General features: G+C 41.7%; 2 protein-coding genes across 5 annotated transcripts; one reads left to right on the forward strand and one right to left on the reverse strand.

Moving 5' to 3' along the window:
- Positions 1-1,618: 1,618 nt before the first annotated feature.
- nln (neurolysin (metallopeptidase M3 family)) lies at positions 1,619-15,979 on the reverse strand. Its single transcript, XM_055874118.1, has 13 exons — positions 15,794-15,979; positions 13,190-13,471; positions 12,263-12,411; positions 11,228-11,332; positions 10,930-11,032; positions 9,402-9,562; positions 8,854-8,989; positions 6,546-6,912; positions 6,144-6,345; positions 5,794-5,980; positions 4,066-4,194; positions 3,794-3,930; positions 1,619-3,540 (listed from the first exon to the last, which is right to left on the reverse strand). The coding sequence occupies exons 2-13, from the start codon at positions 13,443-13,445 to the stop codon at positions 3,382-3,384; spliced, it is 2,091 nt and encodes a 696-aa protein (XP_055730093.1). The 5' UTR covers positions 13,446-13,471; positions 15,794-15,979; the 3' UTR covers positions 1,619-3,381.
- On the forward strand, positions 15,957-25,568 carry sgtb (small glutamine rich tetratricopeptide repeat co-chaperone beta). Of its 4 annotated transcripts, none has more exons than XM_055874125.1 (12): positions 15,957-16,056; positions 17,367-17,481; positions 17,712-17,815; positions 18,001-18,082; positions 18,269-18,368; positions 19,509-19,658; positions 20,004-20,142; positions 20,988-21,050; positions 21,754-21,791; positions 22,217-22,300; positions 22,584-22,726; positions 22,995-25,568. In XM_055874125.1, exons 2-11 carry the CDS (start codon positions 17,382-17,384, stop codon positions 22,693-22,695), a joined length of 972 nt encoding a protein of 323 aa, XP_055730100.1. In that variant the 5' UTR covers positions 15,957-16,056; positions 17,367-17,381; the 3' UTR covers positions 22,696-22,726; positions 22,995-25,568. The 4 variants fall into 4 exon arrangements, with proteins under 4 accessions (XP_055730100.1, XP_055730099.1, XP_055730102.1 ...); XM_055874124.1 differs by having other exon boundaries at positions 22,584-22,704; XM_055874127.1 differs by having other exon boundaries at positions 19,554-19,658; positions 22,584-22,704.
- The last annotated feature ends 94 nt before the right edge of the window (positions 25,569-25,662 follow it).

Here is a 25,662-nt window from a genome sequence, read left to right on the forward strand (position 1 = left end):
CGAAGCAATCTTGAAGTGTGGAATCGGATTGGTCAGACCAGCGTTGGATAGACCTAAGCACGGGCGCTTTCTGTTTAAGTTTCTGCCTATAGGAGGGGAGCAAAAAGATGGAGTCATGGTCAGATTTGCCAAAAGGAGGGCGGGGGAGGGCCTTGTTTGCATCGTGGAAGTTAGAGTAGCAATGGTCGAGCGTGTTACTCGCTCGTGTACAACAATCGATATGCTGATAGAATTTAGGTAGCCTTTTTTTTTTATTATTATTATTTTTTTATTTTTTTTTATCCCATTTTTCTCCCAATTTTCGTGGTATCCAATCGCTAGTAATTACTACCTTGTCTCATCGCTACAACTCCCGTACGGGCTCGGGAGAGACGAAGGTCGAAAGCCATGCGTCCTCCGAAGCACAACCCAACCAGCCGTACTGCTTCTTAACACAGCGCGCCTCCAACCCGGAAGCCAGCCGCACCAATGTGTCGGAGGAAACACCGTGTACCTGGCCCCCTTGGCTGGCGCGCACTGCGCCCGGCCCGCCACAGGAGTCGCTGGAGCGCGATGAGACAAGGATATCCCTACCGGCCAAACCCTCCCTACCCCGGACGACGCTATGCCAATTGTGCGTCGCCCCACGGACCTCCCGGTCGCGGCCGGCTGCGACAGAGCCTGGGCGCGAACCCAGAGACTCTGGTGGCGCAGTTAGCACTGCGATGCAGTGCCCTAGACCACTGCGCCACCCGGGAGGCCGAATTTAGGTAGCCTTGTTCTCAAATTAGCTTTGTTAAAATCCCCAGCTACAATAAATGCAGCCTCAGGATATATGGTTTCCAGTTCACATAAAGTCCAGTGTAGTTCCTTGATGGCCGTCTTGGTATCCGCTTGCGGGGGGATATACACGGCTGTGACGATAACCGAGGAGTTTTCTTGGGAGATAATACGGTCGGCATTTGATTGTGAGGAATTCTAGGTCAGGTGAACAAAACGACTTGAGTTCCTGTATGTTGTTACAATTACACCATGAGTCATTAATCATGAAACACACACCCCCGCCCTTCTTCTTACCGGAGAGATGTTTATTCCTGTCGGCGCGATGCACTGAAAATCACGTTGGCTGTATGGACTCCGACAGCATGTCCCCCGCAAGCCATGTTTCCGTGAAACAGAGTATATTACAATCCCGGATATCTCTTTGGAAAGCAACTCTTGGCCAGATTTCGTCGACTTTGCTAACTAGGGACTGGACATTAGTGAGTAATATACACAGGAGTGGTGGGTTGTGTGCTCGCATCCGAAGCCTCACTAGAAGACCGCTCCGGCACCCTCTCCTCCGGCGGCGTTGTTTTGGGTCGGCCTCTGGAATCTGTTCAAATGCCCTGGGAGGTGCAGACAAAGGATCCGCTTTGGGAAAGTCGGATTCCTGGTCATGGCGCTGGTTGTGCTGGTAAGTTGACGTCTCTCTGATATCAAATAATTATAATAACACTTAAGGTTTTCTGGGCTAACAATGTAATAAATAATACATAAAAAAACGAAATACTACACATTTTCCTAAGGACTTGAATCGAAGCTGCTATCTCTTTCGGCACCATCTTGTATGGCACTCAAACAATTAACAGAATTATAATTTTTAAATGTTTAATTTAACCTTTATTTAACTAGACAAGTCAGTGAAGAACAAATTCTTATTTACAATGACGGCCTACCCGGTCAAACCCTCCCCTAACCCGGACGACGCTGGGACAATTGTGTGCCACTCTATGGGACTCCCAATCACGGCCAGTTGTGATACTGCCTGGGATCGAACCAGGGTCTGTAGTGACGCCTCTAGCACTGAGATGCAGTGCCTTAGACCGCACACCACTCGGGAGCTAAAATTAAACATGGCAACTCCAATACAATAACAACCGATACAGTGCCTTCAGACAGTATTGATACCCCTTGATTTATTCCACATTTTGTTGTGTTACAGCATGAATTGAAAATGGATTAAATAGATTTTTTTCTTCACCAATCTACACACAAGGCCCCATAATGACAAAGTGAAAACATGTTTTTAGAAATGTATTCATATTTATTGAAAATGAAAACCCAGAAATATCTAATTTACATAAGTTTTCAATATTTTTTAGAAGCACCTTTGGCAACGATTACAGTTGTGAGTCTTTCTGGGTAAGTCCCTAAGAGATTTCCACACCTGGATTGTGCACCATTTGACCATTATTCTTTTCAAAATTCCTCAAGCCATGTCAAATTGGTTGTTGATCATTGCTTGATAAATATTTCCAGGTCTTGCCATAGATTTTCAAGTAAATTTAAGTGAAAACGGTTAATCAGGAACATTCACTGTCTTCTTGGTAAGTAACTCAAGTGTAGATTTGGCCTTGTGTCTTAAATCAAATCAAATGTTATTTGTGACATGCGCCGAATACAGCAGGTGTAGACCTTACAGTGAAATGCTTACTTACAAGCCCTTAACAATGCAGTTTTAAGAAGAAAAAGTGTTAAGAAAGTATTTACTAAAATAAACTGAAGTAAAAAATGATTAAATCAAATTTTAAAAAGGTCTGGTGTCTGGTCTGGTGGAAAGCAGACTGAACCAGGTTTTACTCTAGGATTTTGCCAGTGCTTTTCTCCATTCTGTTTCTTTTTTATCCTGAAAAACTCCCCAGTCATTAACGATTATAAGCATACCCATAACATTCAGCCACCACTATGCTTGAAAATTTGGAGAGTGGTACTCAGTAACGTGTTGTATTGGATTTGCCCAAAACATTACACTTTGTATTCAGGACAAAAAGTGTAATTAATAACTTCACCATGCTCAAAGGGATATTCAATGTCTGCTTTTTTATTTTTACCCATTTACCAATAGGTGCCCTTCTTTTTGAGGCATTGGAAAACATCCCTGGTCTTTGTGGTTGAATCTGTGTTTGAAATGCACTGCTCAACTGAGGGACCTTAAAGGTAATTGTATGTGTGGGGTACAGAGATGAGGTAGTCATGCAACTTATTTTGTTACTTATTAAGCACATTTTTACTCTTGAACATATTTAGGCTTGCCATACCAAAGAGGTTGAATACTTATTGAATCAAGGCATTTCATCTTTTCATTTTTAATTAATAGAAAAACTGAATTCGACTGTGACATAATGGGGTATTGTGTGTAGGCCAGTGCCATAACATCTCAATTGAATCCATTTTAAATTCAGGCTGTAACACAACAACATTTGGAAAAGTCAAGGGGTGTGTATACTTTCTGAAGGCATGTATATAAACTGTACAAAAAGCAAAAAATATTGTCATCATATTGTCAGTTTGAAGGAAGTTCTTCAAAGAGCCTCTTTGCCCAAATCCCAAAATATCCTTTTAATGTGGAGTGAGAGGGAGTCAGTGACGACCATTCAGTGTTCCCTCAGCTTTGGCCAATCCCTTGCATTGAAAGAAGGCATCCTGGCAAGGTTCACGACCCAGGAAGGTCTTCAGCATGTCCCTTCCATCCACAGAACCACCAGCCTCCAGAATCACCCTTCTGTACTCCTTCCCCACCTGATGATAAGATGGGCATACAAAACATGTCAGTCAAACTTTAAGGCTTAAATTTAAGTACATTTTGGGTACATAAGAGTAGAGTATGATAAATGGTGTAATTTTACTCACACACAAGGTAGCACTCAAAGATGCTTGCCAATCAAATGGAACTTGAAGGCTTAAATTCTTTCTTTATGAAAAGTATAGATGCATACCAATTTTTAAATATGTTAACTCAAGATGAATGGGGAGTGGATTGATTTTGCCACACCTTGGGGTTCATGATTCCTTCCTTTTTGAAACGACTGAAGAAGAGGTCCATGGAATAGACCTCGCTCCACAGGTAGCCATAGTACTGGCCATCGTAGCCCCCAGCCAAGTGACTAAAACTAGCTGTCATATTTGTACCTGGAGTAAAAAATAATCATGTTGTATTCTTAAAGAACAATAAATAATTACGGGAAGAACATTGTTTTAATATTTGAATTGTAATGTACATTCATATTCTAATTAAATGGCATTATATTATCACTGGTGTGAGACCTGGAGTAGCGGGGATCCCCAGGATGTCTTGGCAGTGCTTGGCGAACACCTCGGCAGTGTCGGCATGGGACTTGGTGTGCAGAGACTGGTCCACTTTACTAAGCACTACCTGACGCAGGTTCATCAGACCTGAACAAGACAGGCACATGAGTGGGAGTCTATTGGATGTCAAGTTATTTTAATGGTATTTTAACAAATATTTTGGATTTGAAGGGAACAGAAATGCATGCTACCAAAGACTATGGATGCTATCCATTTGGAAAGTATTTAGACCCCTAGACCTTTTCAAAATGTTGTTACATTACAGCCTTGTTCTAAAATTGATTAAATTGTTTTTTCTCCCTCATCAATCTACACACAATACCCCATAATGACAAAGCAAAAAGAGGTTTTTAGATATTTTTGCAAATTTACAAAAAAATTTAACTGAAATATCACATTTACATAAGTATTCAGACCCTTTACTGAGTACTTTGTTGATGCACCGTTGGCAGCGATTACAGCCTTGAGTCTTCTTGGGTATGACGCTACAAGCATAGCACACCTGTATTTGGTGAGTTTCTCCCATTTGTCTCTGCAGATCCTCTCAAGCTTTGTCAGGTTGGATGGGGAGTGTCGCTGCACAGCTATTTTAATTCTCTCCAGAGATGTTCGATCAGGTTCAAGTCCAGGCTCTGGCTGGGCCACTCAAGGACATTCAGAGACTTGTCCCGAAGCCACTCCTGCATTGTCTTGGCTGTATGCTTAGGGTTGTTGTCCTGTTGGAAGGTAAAACATCGCCCCAGTCTGAGTTCCTGAGCACTCTGGAGCAGGTTTTCATCAAGGATCTCTCTGTACTTTGCTCCTTTCATCTTCCCTTTATCCTGAATAGTCTCCCAGTCCCTGCCACTGAAAGACATCTCAACAGCATAATGCTGCCAACACCATGCTTCACCATAGGGATGGTGCCAGGTTTCCTCCAGATGTGACGCTTGGCATTCAGGCCAAAGAGCACTCCACCAACCAGGCCTTTATGGTAGAGTGGCTAGACGGAAGCCACTCCTCAGTAAATGGCACATTGAAAGCCCTCTTGGAGTTTGCCAAAATGTACCTAAAAAACTCTAAGACCATGATAAACAGGATTCTCTGGTCTGAAGAAACCAATATTGAACTCTTTGGCCTGAATGCCAAGTGTCACATCTGGAGGAAACCTGGCACCATCCCTACGGTGAAGCATGGTGGTGGCAGCATTATGCTGTGGAGATGTTTTTCAGAGGCAGGGACTGGGAGACTAGTCAGGATCAAGGGAAAGATGAAAGGAGCAAAGTACAGAGAGATCCTTGATGAAAACCTGCTCCAGAGCGCTCAGGACCTCAGACTGGGGCGAAGGTTCACCTTCCAACAGGGCAATGGCCCTAAGCACACAGCCAAGACAACGCAGGAGTGGCTTCGGGGCAAGTCTCTGAATGTCCTTGAGTGTCCCAGCCAGAGCCCGGACTTGAACCCGATCGAACAACTCTAGAGAGACCTGAAAATAGCTGTGCAGCAATGGTATTGTGTGTAAATTAATGAAGGAATACATTTTTTTAACATGTTTGAATAAGGCTGTAACGTAACAAAATGTGAAAAAAGTCAAGGGGTCTGAATACCTTCAGAATGCACTGTATATCCAGTACGATAGATCCAATGGGATAAATGCACTACTACCCTTCTTAGTTACCTTATTACAGTGTATGTGTGATCCCTGACCTGTGTTGGCGACTCTGGAGGCGATGAGTTTGTTGAGCAGGTTGTCAGGGATGGGGCTGCCGTCTTTGTAGTGCCGAGACATCCTCCTCAGGGGCTCCTTCTCCCATACCCAGTTCTCCAGCATCTGAGATGGCACCTCCACAAAGTCTGTCTCCACCAGGGTCCCACTGAACTCTGAGAACGTCGTCTAGGGAGGGCCGTGGAGATCATAATACACTGTATCACTTCAGGACCATGCTGGTGATAATTTAATCGAGGCTAGTGTTTCGTATGCACCCCATGTGTGCTTGACTTCATAATATATGCTACTGATATGCTACTGAATATCACTCCCCAGCAGAAAAGCCTACCCTAGAGCAGAGCTCGTGCATGACGTGGCCAAACTCATGGAAGAAGGTCTCCACCTCGTGGTGCTGCAGCAGAGAGGGCCAGCCTTTTGTAGGCTTGGTGAAGTTGGCCACCATGGCCGCAACCGGCAGCATACGTTTCCCATCAGGCCCCAGGCAGCCCGGCTGGAGCCCAAAGCAGGCAGCATGACCGTACTTCCCTTCTCTGGAGAGAGGACACAAGGTAAATGACTCAACATCAAGCACAGTGTGAATCACACTCTGAACCTTAAAATTAGCCACAATAGTGTGCTATGGTAGCTTCAACGAGAGCAATTAACCCTGTATCCCTAGCAGGAGTGTACAACTATAGCCCCGATAGCACCCCACAGTCCTGCTGATGTTCATATTTCCCTGGCCTTTCACCTGGGATGCAGGTCCAAGTAGAACCGGCCAATCTCCTCCCCAGTGGCCGTGTCCAGTACAGAGTAGAGGCTGACGTTATCGTGCCACACGTGGGCGCTGTTTACCCGCTTAAAGTTGAGGCCAAGCAGTTCCTGGTAGATACTGAGCAACCCCTCCGTCACCACCTCCAGAGAGAAGTACTCGATCAGCTTGTCCTTGTCTACAGCAAACTTCACCTGCTCCACCTGATTCATGTAGTAGGGCAGGTCCCAGGCGTTGATCTGTCCATCGAAGGCCTTTCCCCGCATGGCACAGTCCCTCTTCTTCAGGGCCAGGATATACTTCCTTTCCTTGATTCCCACCGGCTTCAGTGTCGCATAGAACTCATCTGTGAAGTAGGGGACATGGAAAATACACTGCTCAAAAAAATAAAGGGAACACTTAAACAACACAATGTAACTCCAAGTCAATCACACTTCTGTGAAATCAAACTGTCCACTTAGGAAGCAACACTGATTGACAATAAATTTAACATGCTGTTGTGCAAATGGAATAGACAAAAGATGGAAATTATAGGCAATTAGTAAGACCCCCCCAAAAAAGGAATTGTTCTGCAGGTGGTGACCACAGACCACTTCTCAGTTCCTATGCTTCCTGGCTGATGTTTTGGTCACTTTTGAATGCTGGCGGTGCTCTCACTCTAGTGGTAGCATGAGACGGAGTCTACAACCCACACAAGTGGCTCAGGTAGTGCAGTTCATCCAGGATGGCACATCAATGCGAGCTGTGGCAAAAAGGTTTGCTGTGTCTGTCAGCGTATTGTCCAGAGCATGGAGGCGCTACCAGGAGACAGGCCAGTACATCAGGAGACGTGGAGGAGGCCGTAGGAGGGCAACAACCCAGCAGCAGGACCGCTACCTCCGCCTTTGTGCAAGGAGGTGCACTGCCAGAGCCCTGCAAAATGACCTCCAGCAGGCCACAAATGTGCATGTGTCAGCATATGGTCTCACAAGGGGTCTGAGGATCTCATCTCGGTACCTATGGCAGTCAGGCTACCTCTGGCGAGCACATGGAGGGCTGTGCGGCCCCACAAAGAAATGCCACCCCACACCATGACTGACCCACCGCCAAACCGGTCATGCTGGAGGATGTTGCAGGCAGCAGAACGTTCTCCACGGCGTCTCCAGACTCTGTCACGTTTGTCACATGTGCTCATGTGCTCAGTGTGAACCTGCTTTCATCTGTGAAGAGCACAGGGCGCCAGTGGCGAATTTGCCAATCTTGGTGTTCTCTGGCAAATGCCAAACGTCCTGCACGGTGTTGGGCTGTAAGCACAACCCCCACCTGTGGACGTCGGGCCCTCATACCACCCTCATGGAGTTTGTTTCTGACCGTTTGAGCAGACACATGCACATTTGTGGCCTGCTGGAGGTCATTTTGCAGGGCTCTGGCAGTGCACCTCCTTGCACAAAGGCGGAGGTAGCGGTCCTGCTGCTGGGTTGTTGCCCTCCTACGGCCTCCTCCACGTCTCCTGATGTACTGGCCTGTCTCCTGGTAGCGCCTCCATGCTCTGGACACTACGCTGACAGACACAGCAAACCTTTTTGCCACAGCTCGCATTGATGTGCCATCCTGGATAAACTGCACTACCTGAGCCACTTGTGTGGGTTGTAGACTCCGTCTCATGCTACCACTAGAGTGAAAGCACCGGCAGCATTCAAAAGTGACCAAAACATCAGCCAGGAAGCATAGGAACTGAGAAGTGGTCTGTGGTCACCACCTGCAGAACCATTCCTTTTTTGGGGGTGTCTTACTAATTGCCTATAATTTCCACCTTTTGTCTATTCCATTTGCACAACAGCATGTTAAATTTATTGTCAATCAGTGTTGCTTCCTAAGTGGACAGTTTGATTTCACAGAAGTGTGATTGACTTGGAGTTACATTGTGTTGTTTAAGTGTTCCCTTTATTTTTTTGAGCAGTGTATATCAAAATTGAGTGAATGACACCTCACCTCAATTTCAAAAAGTGATTTTTGTGTTTTTGTTATCAGTGCTAGAGAAGTTAATGAAGCACACAATTTGAATAATAGAGGCAGCTGACTGACCAACATTTTTCGAATCTGACTATTGGTAAGGTATTACCTGTTTGTTACATATCTGAATACTGTGTAATAAAGCTCTACATTGATTTATTCATATTTGTCAGGCATACAGAAAAATGATATAATACGTTTCCATCTCTATGAGGTTACTGTTGAGCAATAAGAGTTTTTGCCATATTGACACACAGTGGAGGGTCAAGTTGTTTAGTCAAGTAAGAGGTCATACCTAGAAAGCATGCCACATTGTTGGTATTCTTGGCCATGTTCATCTCAAGCACACAGTTGGCGTGGGTACTGAAACCCAGTAGCTGTGCCACCTTTGACCTCAGCTTAATCAGCTTCTCCAGAATGACTGTGTTTACCTGCAACAAGACAATCTTTTACCTGGAAATAGAAAACTTTCAGGAAGTCTGGCACACGTGGTCATAAACACTGTATGTTGACTTTCATGAGAACTCTCTGAACTCTGTCAATAAGTAAACTGGTCTTGGGGATGCCCTGAAAAAGTTGCTTAAACTTATTATAATATTGCATTTTTTTAGGGTGCCTTGATTTCTGAAGGAACTGCACCCCTTGGCACCCTTATAATTCCAAACGTTGTTATTGATGCCAAGTGGCAAAACAACACTGCTGATTAAAAAAACTATCAATCAATCAATTGATCAACCAACCAACCAAACAAACAATAAATAAATAAATATATTGATCCATTACACATTTTATTTGGATAACTCTTTTTAAAAATACATGTGAACCAAGAGCAGGTGGTTTTACCTCCTTACATCTGCTATGGAAAGCAGTCTCCATCTTCCTCCTGGTCTCAGCCATGTGGCACCTCTTCATCAGGGGGTAGTAGTGAGGGTATGCCAAGGTTACCTTGTACCGCCTGTCCTCAGTCTTCTCCAGACCATTCAGATAGCTATCCGCTAGGCCACCTTTGAGGCAAAAAGCAGGAGTCAACACCCAAATATTCGGAGAAACATGGTAATGATATATCAAGGATATATGAAGAACATATTATGACAAGAATACACAGTGCCTTCGGAGAGTATTCAGATCCCTTGACTTTCCACATTTTGTTACACTACAGCCTTATTCTAAAATGGATTAAACTGTTTTTTCCCCCTCATTGATCTTAACTCAATACCCCATAATTACAAAGCAAAAACAGGTTTTTAGATATTTTTGCAAATTTATTTAAAAAATCTAAAACAGAAATATTACATTTACATAAGTTGTCAAACCCTTTACTCAGTACTTTGTTGAAGCACCTTTGGCAGCGATTACAGCCTCGAGTCTTTTCGGTATAACGCTACAAGCTTCGCACACCTGTATTTGGGGAGTTTCTCCCATTCTTCTCTGCAGATACTCTCAAGCTCTGTCAGGTTGGATGGAGAGCGTTGTTGCACAGCTATTTTTAGGTCTCTCCAGAGATGATTAATCGGGTTCAAGTCCGGGCTCTGGCTGGGCCACTCAAGGACTGTCAGAGACTTGTCCCGAAGCCATTCTTGCATTGTCTTGGCTGTGTGCTTAGGGCAATTGTCCTGTTGGAAGGAGAGCCTTTGCCCCAGTCTGAGGTCCTAAGAGCTCTGTGGCAGGTTTTCATCAAGTATCTCTCTGTACTTTGCTCCGGTCATCTTTCCCTCGATCCTGACTAGGCTCCCAGTCCCTGCTGCTCTAGGAAGAGTCTTGGTGATTCCAAACTTCTTCCATGTAATAATGATGGAGGCTACTGTGTCCTTAGGGACCTTAAAAGCTGCAGAAATGTTTTGGTACCCTTCCCCAGATCTGTGCCTCGACACAATCCTGTCTCGGAGCTCTACGGACAATTCCTTTGACCTCATGACTTGGTTTTTGCTCTGACATGCACTGTCAACTGTGGGACCTTATATAGACATGTGTGTGCCTTTCCAAATCATGTCCAATCAATTGAATTTACCACAGGTGAACTCCAATCAAGTTGTAGAAACATCTCAAGGATGATCAATGGAAACAGGATGCACCTGAGCTCAATTTCCAGTCTAATAGCAAAGGTTCTGAATACTTATGTAATACTTATGTACATTTCTGTTTCATAATATATACATTTGCAAAAATGTCTAAAAACCTGTTTTTGCTTCGTCATTATGGGGTACTGTGTGTAGATTGATGAGGAAAACCATTAATTTAATACATTTTCGAATAAGGCTGTATCGTAATAAGATGTGGAAAAAGTCAAGGGGTCTGAATACTTTCCGAATGCACTGTATGAAGGACAATCATAGATAGTCGTTTCACTTCTTTTAGTGCTGGTTCTGCTTACTTAGTTCATTTTCACTGAATGTTAGATACGTGTTTTCCTCATTTAGATTTTGGTTGAAGTCGATTGAGAGTTCACTGATGAGTTTTGACAATCTTTTGACTTCCTAGAGAGTGAAGAACATACCACATTGTTATGAGAACTCTACAATGCCGAAAGTATAGACTGTTTGACTTTCAGCGCTACAAATCACATAACAGCCTCATATCAAATCTTCAAACAAATGTAATGTTGTTTTCAGCACTTAAGCGCAACTGAGGAATCCTTTCCCTTATGTGTATGAAACTCCAGTTTGTATTACCTCCTGTATATCCTTTGACAAGTGCAATCCATTCCTCTTCCCTAATGTGATAAGACGGTCTAAGAATCTCTTGGCCTCAGGCGTTAGATTGTCCAGCTGCTTCTCCTGCAAGAAAAAAATCAGACCACTCTCTGAGGATGCACTTGTGCCATGTTGGCAGAACATTTAATATTACCCATATGTCCCATTGACTACCTTTGGTGTGATTTATGTGTGTGTTTGTTTGTGTGTGTCTGTCTGTCTGTGTGTGGTGTGTGTGTTTGTTTGTGTGTGTCTGTCTGTCTGTGTGTGGTGTGTGTGTTTGTTTGTGTGTGTCTGTCTGTCTGTGTGTGGTGTGTGTGTTTGTTTGTGTGCGTCTGTCTGTCTGTGTGCGGTGTGTGTGTTTGTGTGGTTCTGTCAGTCCGCTAGGCCTCCACCTGGCAGCGGTTGGAGGGGTCTCCACCGTCAAATGTCTGTCGGTACCTTGACTGCTTCCAGGACCCCAATGACAGTGAGGACTTAATCTGGTCTCTCAATGAAATAGCTGTGGCCATGGATACAACTTCATTACAAAGGGCAATAAATAGTCTGGAGAGAACACTGTCTCATCTCAGTGTTTTGGGAGTACAAACCTCTTCCAGATTATTGATCCAAATCAATTGGTTGATTATGAAATAATGTGTCAATGTGTGGATTGACCAGTTCACTATCTATGATATGTGAAAATGATGGTCAGTGGACTAACAGTGTTTTTTAGCGGGATCAAGCCACTTGGCATCAGCTGGTGCCAGACCGTTATCGGGATCAAATTACTGTAGGCTAAATATGAACCAATGGTATCAAATGAGGGCACATTTAGAACGAATGAACTCTCAGTATGCTACGCTACCAACTAGCCAAAGCCAACAATTTAATTACATAACACCTCAAAATGACCTTGAAATAAATATTATTTGGCTCCCTCCATACTTTGTCGTAAATTATTTAGGCCATATGTGTATGTATATATTGTACCTACATTAGTTAGTTAATAGGTAGTTAATTAGTTAATTGTACCTGTAAGGCAATCACTCTGTGAAACACATCTTCCCTCATACTTGTCTCCACATCAAAGTCAGATAGCGTCTTGTCTGCTTCTGTGCTCGCTGAGCGCACCTCCTTACAAGCAGACACGTATTGGGGGAAATCCAGAACATGGCGCTGTGCTGGGGAACAAATGCAGGCAAGATAAAGGTGGCATATTCAGCTGGTCCAGGGTAGACTATAGAAATACATTATAGATTAGTGGTCCAGAGTAGACTATAGAAATACATTATAGATTAGTGGTCCAGGGTAGACTATAGAAATACATTATAGATTAGTGGTCCAGGGTAGACTATAGAAATACATTATAGATTAGTGGTCCAGGGTAGACTATAGAAATACATTATAGATTAGTGGTCCAGGGTAGACTATAGAAATACATTATAGATTAGTGGTCCAGGGTAGACTATAGAAATACATTATAGATTAGTGGTCCAGGGTAGACTATAGAAATACATTATAGATTAGTGGTCCAGGGAAGACTATAGAAATACATTATAGATTAGTGGTCCAGGGAAGAAACAAAAAGAGCTTTGAGTTCAAACAACTGGAGCAGAAGTGTTGTCTAAAAATGTGTAATTACTGCATAAAAAAATGTGAAGCGAGAGACATCTCTATATAAAAAGTTTGATTTCACTGTTTCAACATTAAAAACACGTTTGTGACCTTTTAATTAACCAAGATCAGTGTGGCCCAGATCAGACAATAAATAATGTACATATTCTTTATCCCTTTACACTTGTGTGTATAAGGTAGTAGTTGTGGAATTGTTAGGTTAGATTACTTGTTGGTTATTACTGCATTGTCGGAACTAGAAGCACAAGCATTTCGCTACACTCGCATTAACATCTGCTAACCATGTGTATGTGACAAATAAAATTTGATTTGATTTGAACTTACCTGAATATTCTGATTTGGCATTGGCCAGGGCTTTTAAGGTGTTTTCAATGGACACTTGTTCTACGTCCAGAGATCCAATGTCATCGTAGACCTGTTTGATCCCCTGGACCAGGCTCTCTGTCATGGTCTTGATCTGGTCTGGGGTCAGGTCCCATCTCAGGGTGTTCCTGTTGTTGTAGTCTGCTCTGCTAGCTACTGCGACTGCATTGGAACAGTTTTTGGTAACAGGTAACACCAGCCCATTCTGCAGCGTCATTCTCACACCGGGTTTAGAACCAAACACTGGAGAAAATAAAATAATTACAAAAAACGACAAAATCATGTGCATGACATTCGCAACTTTTTGTACATTTCATATAACCTCAGTTTGATTTAATTAACTTGAAATACTGTAAATTCTAGGAAACATACTGGAACGCTAAGAAATACAAGGAAAGATGTATCTTAAACTCTAATCTTCACACACACCCATAGTTAGACTAAATGGCACCAGTCCATATTAAGCAACGATTGCGTTAGGTTAAAACAGTAGTCACCAACCGATCGATCGCGACTGGCATTCCTAGTCAATCACCAAATATTTCTGTAGAAAAGCCAACGACAAAGGCTTGCGCTCCTTTTTTTCGTGTTGCGTTGTTGATCGTAGATGCACTTGGTTCAGAAGCCCTGTACACCGGTGAGACCAAGTGCTCCCATTTGGAACCATTTAATTTGTCTGAAAAAACAAACTCAGGCTACCGGGTGGACCGGGAGATCTGTGGCTAAATCGAGTGCGCCTCCTGCGCTGGCCAATCGCATATCTCAAATCATCGCGCCAAAGTTTTGATACTAGCCTACCTGAGATTTCGTGACTTGTAAAACCATGACCAGAGAGAGACTGTCAAAGAATAAAGGAAATAGTTGCTGTTTTTATGAGTCAGTACATGTCTATCTTTTTATTCAGCACTGTCAATACTGTTTTTATTCAACATTAAAGAGGCCATTAATGTTGTTGGCTGCAAAACATAAAATGCGCGTCTCCCTACGTCCAATCAATGAGCAGACAAGTGTATCGATAGCCCTGCGTTTTTATTATTATTAGCAGCTCGTCATGTATATTTTAATATCGAGGAGTATTTCACTTTCTCTGGTTTTAGGAATAACATGCAGTTGTGCATGAGGCAGATGATGTGCGACTCGAGTGTCGCCATCTGGTGGAAAACGGTGTCCGCTCCCTGGTCAGTCTCACCGGAGGAAAGGAAGGATAGAACAAGGACCGTGAGAGGCGGACCCTCTGCTGCTCTTTCTCTCCCTCCGCTGAGACTAATGCCATGTTCAAAACCACTGGGAATTCGGAAATCCTCTACTTCCGACGTCAGTGCATTCAAGGCAACTGGATTGTTTTATAGAACAATTGCCAGGCTAGGCATATAGCCAATATGCTATGATAATGTATTAGGCCTACTGCACAAACCTCATCCCTACAGAATTGTTTTTATTAGGTTAATGTTACATTGTTTAAGTCATGTTTTTTTTTTTTTTTTTTATCTGAGCGGTATATATTGGCTTGCTTTTTGACTGAGAAAGTGACCACTGGGTTAGAAAATATTAAGTATTTACAGACTGTCAGATGCTATTTTCTTTTATTTAATGGCCTTTAAGACTTTCGCACGATCGTCACTACCACTTGGTTACATTTACCCAGATAACTGATCCCACAACACATATTAGTGAAAATGGTTACAAGCCTAGATATAACCTTGAGATTATAGTAGGCTATGTCATAAAAAGTGTCTCTCCTTTTTACCTCAAATGACTCAAGGTTATAAAAGCTATATATGATGAAACACTGTTATTAACTGTTTTAGCTACACTGTAACAACTAGTAGCTCTACAATGTTGCAGTGCAGTGTGAGAACTTACTGTTAGATTGTCTCTGGGCTGTTCTGTGGGCTTAAGAGAATGTAACATTGCCAATGTACTACACAGTAGTTCTAACAATGTACTACACAGTAGTTCTAACACAGTTTTTGTAATATCAAGCACATGTATCCTATCAAGTGTAAGCGCCTATAGCTTCTATATACCCTTGAGTCATTGCGAAAACGATTAAGTAAACAAACAATACATTATTAAAGGTCATAGGCAAAGCCACGGAACTTGAACCACCCAACAACTCCAATACAGACAAATGCTGTGCATTTTTTTCCTGGCTAACGATGTCCATCCAGCCAGCCAGCCGACTTATTTGGCATGACCTCAACAGCAATGAGATGGAAACTTGATATGCGCTCATAAAATTTAAAATGGACTGGCGTACATAAATTACATACTCAATGTCCAACCTTTAAAAAAAAATGGTAACTGGACTTGTAAGGTGTAGTTTTACGGCTTTAACAACAACGAAATAATGTTATACTCTCCATACATTAAATCTTTATAAGACCCGGGGAGCTCATAGTTCTCTTGTTTCATAGCTTGCACGGTATGCCTATAAAAGTCACACATGATTCATGCCTTTGGTTAATTATAGTACCTCCCTTAGCTATGGCAACTAGTAACACAGCAACATCAATAATTAATGTGGAATTAACAAACACGAGCACGACTTTGACAGTAGCCTACCTGCAAGGTGTTCGGCACACTACAATTATTATCAAAAACATGCCAACAGCTAGTTCATGCAGTTTTTTGCGTGCCATTCGCAAACCCTCTCTCCTCCAACCTTTGCTGTACTTGACAGCTCCAGCATTGAACTAAAATGAGCCCCAGTCGTGCTATTATGAATCTGTTCACTTCCGTTGTGAAATGCGCAGGCGCCGGAGATGCGATCAATCTGACAGAAGTTCTCATGACACCATAGCGGGGTCTGCTGGAAAATATCTCAGGTAGGTGGGCGGGGGCGTCGAATGACATCCCTTGAATCAATGTTGTTATTTACAATGTTACAGTACTATATTTAGAAGGATAGGAAAGAGATACCAGCCTGCCTTTGTTTTTCTCCAGTGAATGGCTGCTTCATTATAGCGATGCTCAGTCATTATTATAGGCTGCAGACTATGGGTAGAGGGGCGCACTGTCGGTGATCATCATGGATGATGATGTATTTGGACACGCTATGTAAATAATCAATATATGCCTGTCATCAACGACTGCTATTTACTTTAGATTATGATGCATTAGGTTGACATGATGACATCTCAAGTCCCTAGTCGGCATTACATCACATAGCTACACAGCATCATCCCATGTCAACACTACATCTTTTGTTATTAGAAGGGACTATGTCAACAGAACAGAGGTTGCCTGTTCTTGAAATGTCAAACAGGCATGATTATGAATTTTAGACTTTTCAAATGTCAACATTGTGAGGTTATTATGCATGGTTGCAAAACTATTGATCACACAAGAGATAATTAATTGAAATCAAAGTTGTTGTTTTTTTTGCCACACATTGATTGTATACTGTCATATTTTATTTCAAAGCCATGTTTATCTTATAATATGGGAAAGCATGGGGTCCGTCTCTCCCATGTGCCCCTTGTTGTGTAGGTTATGTGTAATTTATAATGGCACATGTTACCCCTGGCAAGTTTATGCAGTGCAGTAATGATATTACTGTAGTGTACGGTAATACAATATCTCACAATCAAATCACGTGGAATGTGTGTCACATCAAAATCTGAATTACGTTGAATGTCCAGCTGCAAGTAACAGTAGTAACTTATTTTGGGAAATCTACAGTGAAGTGAAGAGTTATCAAATGTATGTGTGTGATGTGTGTATGATACCGAGGGTTTCGTGATTACTGAACTGTGTTTTGCTTATACAGAATGGCTTATACACACACAATTTTCCCTTGAGTTGTCTTGGAAACAGACTTGCATCTTTCCGCTGGGAGTAACATACTATATTTGGTGCCATGTATTAACAACTTGGGTCCAACATACCACATTACAGTGACTTGAGATACCATAAGTAAGGGAGTCCAGTAACCATAGAACTGTTCAACTGTCATAAAACAACCATTCATGACACTTCTTTAGTTTGAAGGAACTCTGCAGCCTCTCACTGTGTGGTATTCTATTCTATTCTATTGTATGTATCCCTTACATTTCCTATACTATTCTATTCTATGTGTCCCCAAACTTGAATATTCTATTCTATTCTTCTTTATCTCCAAACCTCTCATGCCCAGTTGTTTGAAGTGAAAATGGCAGTGGAGAAGCGCTTGGCATTCTCTATTGTGCAGTTCCTGCGAGATCAAACACACTGTGTTGCTTTGAATTCCGATGAGCAGGAAAGCCTCGAAGGTAGGTCAGTGTGGGATCACTGTCTGTTCACAAAGTTTTTGCTAAAACTGATTATAAAAAACTGCATTCAGCTCTCTCCAATTCAAGGATTTGTAAACACATTTGGACTATAATAACATATGCACTATGTTATCTAATGGACCTATAACCATAATATAAACAGTTCCATTGAATCGAAGCTACTCAGTGTTTACTATTATGCTATTGCAACACTGTTTTTGCCCTTGGAGTTGCCATACAATGTTTGGAGACCACCTTCAAGATCAACTCCAGTGACTGTCATCTCGCAGCACCACAACCTCTCACTGAAATATTCCTCAACTCTCTCCTCAAGGTGGGAAGGTTACTCTCTGATTCACCACCTTGTTTCAAACTCTTTTACCCAATCTACAACATGCATCTGTCTGTGTGCAGTTAATCAATCATGCTCAATTCAGTTGTAATCTCGCAAATGCAGTACACTACAAAAGGAAAGGTGTGTATAATGCTTGATAGACAAATGTGACTGCATTTCATTAGAATGACCAGAATAACCTGGTGCTACCAGAGACATCCCCGTCACCAGAAGACACAGAAAGGGCAGAACAGTTGAAGAATGAAGGTACTTGACACTTTGAATATGTATTGTAGACTTCTGATAAATACACGTTGGATAAGTTCAAGTGTACTACAGTTTGTTCGCATAGTGACATTGTTTGGTAATTTTGTAGTAACATTTGTCAGTAGACGTGATCTGATCATCAGACTGGCATTCTCTCAAAAAGCGATACCTCCATTTCATACGCAGGGAACAATCATATGAAAGAGGAGAACTACAGCTGTGCGGTGGAGTGTTACACAAAAGCCATCGATTTAGACCTCCGAAACGCTGTCTACTACTGTAACAGGTACACATAAGCACTTCTGAATTGGTCAAGATTTAACACTGTACTCAAATGAGAAATGCAGAACATATGTGTAACACCTATATTATATACACTACCGTTCAAAGATTTGGGGTCACTTAGAAATATCCTTGTTTTTGAAAGAAAAGGCGGCCAGCATCCCGGAGTCGCCTCTTCACTGTTGACGTTGAGACTGGTGTTTTGTGGGTACTATTTAATGAAGCTGCCAGTTGAGGACTTGTGAGGCATCTGTTTCTCAAACTAGACACTCTAATGTATTTGTCCTCTTGCTCAGTTGTGCGCCGGGGCCTCTCACTCCTCTTTCTATTCTGGTTAGAGACAATTTGCGCTGTTCTGTGAAGGGAGTAGTACACAGCATTGTGCGAGATCTTCAGTTTCTTGGCAATTTCTCGCTTGGGATAGCCATCATTTCTCAGGACAAGAATAGTCTGACGAGTTTCAGAAGAAAGTTATTTGTTTCTGGCTATTTTGAGCCTGTAATCGAACCCACAAATGCTGACGCTCCAGATACTCAACTAGTCTAAAGAAGGCCAATTTTATTGCTTCTTTAATCAGAACAACAGTTTTCAGCTGTGCTAACATAAATACAAAAGGGTTTCTAATGATCAATTAGCCTTTTAAAATGATAAACTTGGATTAGCTAACACAACGTGCCATTGGAACACAGGAGTGATGGTTGCTGATAATGGGCCTCTGTACGCCTATGTAGATATTCCATAGAAAATCAGCCGTTTCCAGCTACAATAGTTATTTACAACATTAACAATGTCTACACTGTATTTCTGATCAATTTGATGTTATTTTAATGGACAAAAACAATAGCTTTTCTTTCAAAAACAAGGACATTTCTAAGTGACCCCAAACTTTTGAACGGTAGTGTATGTATGTCTAAGTCCCTATTGTGAACAGTTGGAGTATAACTCTTACGATAGACTTGTTTCATGCATACACAATGCACTCATAATTGCTGTATGTTTGAGCTGAAAGACATGGCACACAACAGCCTCGCGTGCCTTGTCAGACATACAGTAGGTCTGGTGAACTAGACTACTAGCTATAGGAACACCAAGCTGCTGCAGCCTTTGCATGCCTTATTGATCTGAGTCCTAATAAATGAACCAGTGCGTCTGGTTGTGTGGCTGGCTGTTGCTGTTATCATCATCGCAGGGCTGCAGCACACAGTAAACTGGGGAACTACACAGAGGCAACGGGAGACTGTGAAAGGGCCATAGGGATCGACCCTAGCTACAGTAAAGCCTATGGGAGAATGGGGTGAGTTAGACATGGGAGGGAGTGGAAATGTCTGGTCTTAATTTAGTTTATTATTTTGACAATTTTAAAAACAAGCATACATAAAACTTGAAAAAGGCATACATGTACATGAGTAAAATCACCAAGATAACACACAAAGTCAGGACTTATTTCCATTGTGGTCATGTATCTTTTGAGGAATATGACATTTCTTTTTGGGACTGTTTAAGGAGCAATAGCATCTGTTGACTGTTTTGGTTCGTATGAGATGATAGAGCAAGAATTTGGCTTGAAAATAGTCATTATTTTGCTCAGGAGTTAAACTCACTGCACTGCTCCAATGTCTCTTATTCCATTTTTCTCTAGATTGGCATTGACTGCTATGAATAAGTACCCAGAGGCCATCTCCTACTTCAAGAAAGCTCTGGTTTTAGATCCAGAGAATGACACCTACAAATCCAACCTGAAGATCGCTGAGCAGAAACAAAAAGAGGCATCCAGTCCTGTAAGTAGTGCTGCTGAAGTTTTTAACTCAATTTCACATTGTTAGCATTAACACTGCATGTAATAATGTGTCATTACTCCCCTACAAATACGGTCACTACACCTCCAAGAATATACACTTTATTTACATTTAACTAAACTTTCAGAAGCATTCTTCATGTATTACACTTATCTTATATCCCACGGGTACCCAAGTGTATCAAGATGTCCCAGTTGTGTCAACAGCCAGTGTTGGGGAGTAGTGAACTACATATAGTTCAACTAGTAATTTAATTACATTTAGCAGTAGCTTGGTGGTAGTTGAACTAAATTCAACTCTAGGTAGTGTTTTTTAGTATTTTTTGCCATGGAGCGGTGTAGAAATCACTGGAACTACACATTACTTTTTTCTTGAAAAGAAAATATGAGTGAAGTAGGCAAAAATTTCCTTTTTTTATGGCATCAGACATGCCTAATTATTACTTGAAACATAATTTTTGTGTTTGATAAGCTAAATTGCACATTCTGTTGACATCTGACTCCAGAGTGAATTGTTCTTGCAATTTGTAGTCTATAACATTTCAGATTTAGTAGTTTGGATGTAGTGAACTACTATTTCAAAGTAACTTTAGTTCAGTAAACTACATTTAGGTAGCTTTAGTGTAGCTTAACTTCTTCCAGTGTGAAGTAATTAGTAGCTTGTTAAACTATATTTTCAGAGTAGCTTCCCCAGCACTGTCAACAGCTATATCAGACACGTTTAATATTCCTGCTTTGAGCAGTGGTACAAAATGATATTATATATACGGACAGATTTATCTTGTCAGATTTAACTTAACGAAGCCTTTGAATGTTTTCTTGTTACAGATGGCTATGGGACTGGGATTTGACATGGCCAGCCTTATCAACAACCCTGCCTTCATCAGCATGGTAAGACTGAGATTAGTGATGGGCTAGAATAAACAACTGCACACAGCATACCTGGGTGGAAAAAGATTTAGTTTACTTTAAGGTACTTTAAGTGTGCTTACACGGTGCACCAGTTGTGGTAGGCGGGGGCATGCACTTTAGGACTATTCCATTGGTTCCATCACAGTGGGCAAGCTAAATCAAGCTTACCTGCAGTATTTGAAAGAAAACTAATACTATTTTTGACCCAGGTCTGACGCACATTGCAGTCTTTCCAGGGCCAAGGCCATCCCTTGTCTAGACAAATCCTAGACATTGGTTCCTCATACTTATTTTATGAGTGTTTGTGATACGGTTACTAGTGAAGAATGTTTCCTAAAATTGACCCCATGCCTGACACAGTTGGCCTGGTTTTCCACCAATGCCATTGTCAAGGGGCCAGGGGACTTTTAAGGGGCTGATCATGACTGGTTGATTGAACAGTTGGCAGTAGGAATGCCTGCCAGGCAGAGTGCATGTCTTTATAAGCATACCGATCCTTCATGGAAGCAGCTGGGCTGAAACCTTGAATAGTTTTACTAGACAGCTATGACATTGTTGTGATGCTAAGTAGCCATGCTACTAGAGAATGCATCTCGTTCCTCTTTAACACTGTTAACTGTCTTTTTCACACATTTAAATGGGCGACATGGTGATTTTCTGCTGGCTTTGTGTGCGTTCACAGGCCGCCAGTGTGATGCAGAACCAACAAGTGCAACAGCTGTGAGTGTTCTGCATGTTTAAGCAGCATACCCAGGGCTGTGTGGCTCAATAGTGTGAAGCTACATCCTCAACTTTTCCTTAATCTGCACTGATTATGATAAATAACCCCCACTCTCTGGTGTCTCAGAGGTGGGATATGCTACAAACACACTTGTGTGAAAGTAGGACAAATGTAAGCGCCCACAAAAGTGTTATTATTAAATAGATGAAAGACACCCCACTGAAACTATTGAGACACAGCCCATCAAGATGTTTTAGTTTACAAAAATACCCTCCATCCCCCTAATTCATAATGCTGTTATCATTGCTTTAAGTCAGAATTGAGGAATTACTTTTCAATTATGCTCAGATGTTTTTGTTGAAATGGCGTGTGACACGTTTATAACTCTTGGATTCTCTCTCGTCCTCGCTCTCTCTGTGGGCAGTATGTCAGGGATGATGTCCAATGCGGTCGGGGGTCCAGCAGCAGGAGTGGGAGGACTGTCTGACATCTCCAGCCTGATTGAAGCGTACGTCAGCACCACAGGGTCATGACTGTAACATACACAGGGACTCTGCTCCTGACCTTAGGGCTCAAATTACACATTTTAAAAAGCAACAGACAGATCAAGGATTACCTAAAAGTAAAGGCTAAATTTTGGTCCAACATTTCTTTTGCTCAGAATTGTGAGGGACTCAAAGTAGCATGCTTCATCTATCAGTATTATAATTTACTTGACACAAGGACCACATTAACCTAGTATGTAAAGCAGAGAAACCCTAAATGCCAGCCCGGCTGGCCTCTGTTTGCAGTGGTCAGCAGTTTGCCCAGCAGATCCAGCAGCAGAACCCAGAACTGATCGAACAGCTGAGGAACCACATCCGCAGCCGCTCCTTCAGTGGCAGCGCTGAGGAACACTCGTGATCCACACAGGTCTGTGTACTAGAACACAGAGGTTAGAGCTCACTTTTACAGGGTGCATCTCCATAGTCTAAAGAGGCTTCCTCCCCTTCATGTGCTCTAATGGAATGGTGAAAAGCAACATGGAGATTTTACCTGCTTTTACCTGTCCAGTTATATTAATAGCAGAGATTCTACGTGTGCTTTTGTTTTAGCAGCAATAGATGGATCAGGATCTGGTTATTAATGACAAACTGTTATTACAATGTTGTTACACAAGGTGAAAAGGATGTTTGAATAACATGCATGTTTCTTCCCTTCAGCTTACATTTCAATAGAGGAAGGGCAACCATATGTCGTGATTACAATCTCTACACCCATTCCTTAAACTCACATCACCGGCAGAGCTGGAATGAAGAGACAGACGGAGATGGGGATGATGGCACTTTACTGGGACTGTATCTTCAGAGAGGACGGGAGAGATGTGAAACAGTCTACACCTTCTACATACCTAATAAGAAGAGAAAGTATCCAACACATTCTATGTAGATACTCAAACAGGAAATAGAGTATCAACCACATTCTAGACACCCAATTAGTTTCAAAAACATTCCCACCAATCTGGAGAAAGAATATTCTACACAGTTTGAGACCCAATCAGGAGACAGTCTCAACTAATTATTCTAAATATCCAACCCAGTGCACAGCAAATATTTAATCTTTCCTCAATAATGTTCCATTCCAAATGGATTTCTGTGTTTTTCTATAGTGTGTTGTAGTAGCAACGTGGAAACCATTTCTGTGTTCCTATACTTTGGTATATTTTGTTGATCCTTTGGTCCGCACTGATTTCACTGATCCAAAAGAATTGTACGTAGGAGAATGCAGGGGTGTATACAGTGAGGTGAAACATTTAGATAGAAATTAAATTAATAGAGCTGATAGGATTCCCTATTCTACAGTACCAGTCAAAAGTTTGGAAACACCTACTCATTCAAGGGTTTTTCTTTATTTTTACTATTTTCTACATTGTAGAATAATAGTGAAGACATCAAAACTATGAAGTAACACATTTGGAATCATGTAGTAACCAAAACATTGTTAAACAAATACAAATCTATTTTACATTTTAGATTCTTCAAAGTAGCCACCCTTTGCCTTGATGACAGCTTTGCACATTCTTGCCATTCTCTCAACCAACTTCACCTGGAATGCTTTTCCAACAGTCTTGAAGGAGTTCCCACATATGCTGAGCACTTGTTGGCTGCTTTTCCTTCACTCTGCGGTCCAACTCATCCTAAACCATCTCAATTGGGTTGAGGTCAGGTGATTGTGGAGGCCAGGTCATCTGATGCAGCACTCCATCACTCTCGTTCTTGGTCAGATAGCCCTTACACAGCCTGGAGGTGTGTTGGGTCATTGTCCTGTTGAAAAACAAATGATAGTCCAACTAAGCGCAAACCAGATGGGATGGTGTATCACTGCAGAATGCTGTGTAGCCGTGCTGGTTAAGTGTGCCTTGAATTCTAAATAACTCTGGGTCTTCCTTTCCTGTGGCGGTCCTCATGAGAGCCAGGTTCATCATAGAGGTTGATGGGTTTTGAGACTGCACTTGAAGAAACTTTCAAAGTTCTTGAAATTTTCCGCATTGACTGACCTTCATCTCTTGAAATAATGATGGACTGTCATTTCTCTTTGCTTATTTGAGCTGTTCTTGGCATAATATGGACTTGGTGTTTTACGAAATAGGGCTATCTTCTGTATACCACCCCTACCTTGTCACAACACAACTGATTGGCTCAAATACATTTAGAAGGAAAGAAATTCCACAAATGAACTTTTAACAAGGCACACCTGTTAATTGAAATGCATTCCAGATGACTACCCCATGCAGCTGGTTGAGAGAACGCCAAGAGTGTGCAAAGCTGTCATCAAGGCAAAGGGTGGCTTCCTTGAAGAATCTCAAACATAAAATATATTTTGACTTGTTTAACACGTTTTTGGTTACTACATGATTCCAAATGTGTTATTTCATAGTTTTGATGTCTTCATTATTATTCTACAATAATAGAACATAGTAAAAATAAAGAAAAATCCTGGAATGAGTAGGTGTGTCCAAACTTTGGACAGGCACTGTACATGACAGGCAATACGAACTGTATTGTGTATAACAGATACATCTTCACGTTCTGTAACATTGCTCCTTTCAGAACTGACCCCTGGATTTGACTTAAAATTGCTTTCAGTAATTGCATTGAGTGAAAGGGAGGAAGGAATTAAGGAAGGAAGGAGTTAAGGAAGTAGAGAAATGGAGGAAGGGGTTGTTCAGGAAGGAGTGAAAGGGATAAAGGATGCATCTGTGAAGTATTTGAACTGGGAGCACATTCCTTTTTCTCATGACTACATGAGTTACACACGACAGCAGGGTTACATTGTTTTCTATCCTATCATGTTCAGACAGTTATTTTTGTACCAAATTATTTGTTATAGTTACTGTTGGATGAAACAAAGACCCTAAGCCTTGATCATGTGGATCTCTATCATTGCTTTGGATAGCAATTATCAGTGCTAATTTGAAGATAAAAGAAAATGTGTCCTTGAAAGTATGTATAGTGACCATGTCTGCACCCCTACCCTCACCCTGTATTTACTAATGATTGCAACCATAGCAAACACACAAATATGTCAATGCCATTTCTCTTTTGATTCTATTTCATTTGACATCACTGAAACAATGTTGATAGTATGGGACTTATTCAGCCTTAATGATTTTGCATGCTTTTCCATCTGATATTTATTGTCAGACACTTAACTGAAGCTAATGAATATTGTGTAAAACAGAGCAGCATAATGTTTGGTCAACAAATATACGTCTCAATAAAATGTCTTGAAATTGATCATTGTTGAGTTCTGAGTCTTGTAGTGAAATCATATAATTAAATCACTTTGGAGACAGATTTGTACTTGATAAAGACTTTAGCGAAGCACAAC

Source organism: Salvelinus fontinalis, chromosome 21 (assembly GCF_029448725.1).
Source record: "Salvelinus fontinalis isolate EN_2023a chromosome 21, ASM2944872v1, whole genome shotgun sequence".
Taxonomy (NCBI): Eukaryota; Metazoa; Chordata; class Actinopteri; order Salmoniformes; family Salmonidae; genus Salvelinus; species Salvelinus fontinalis.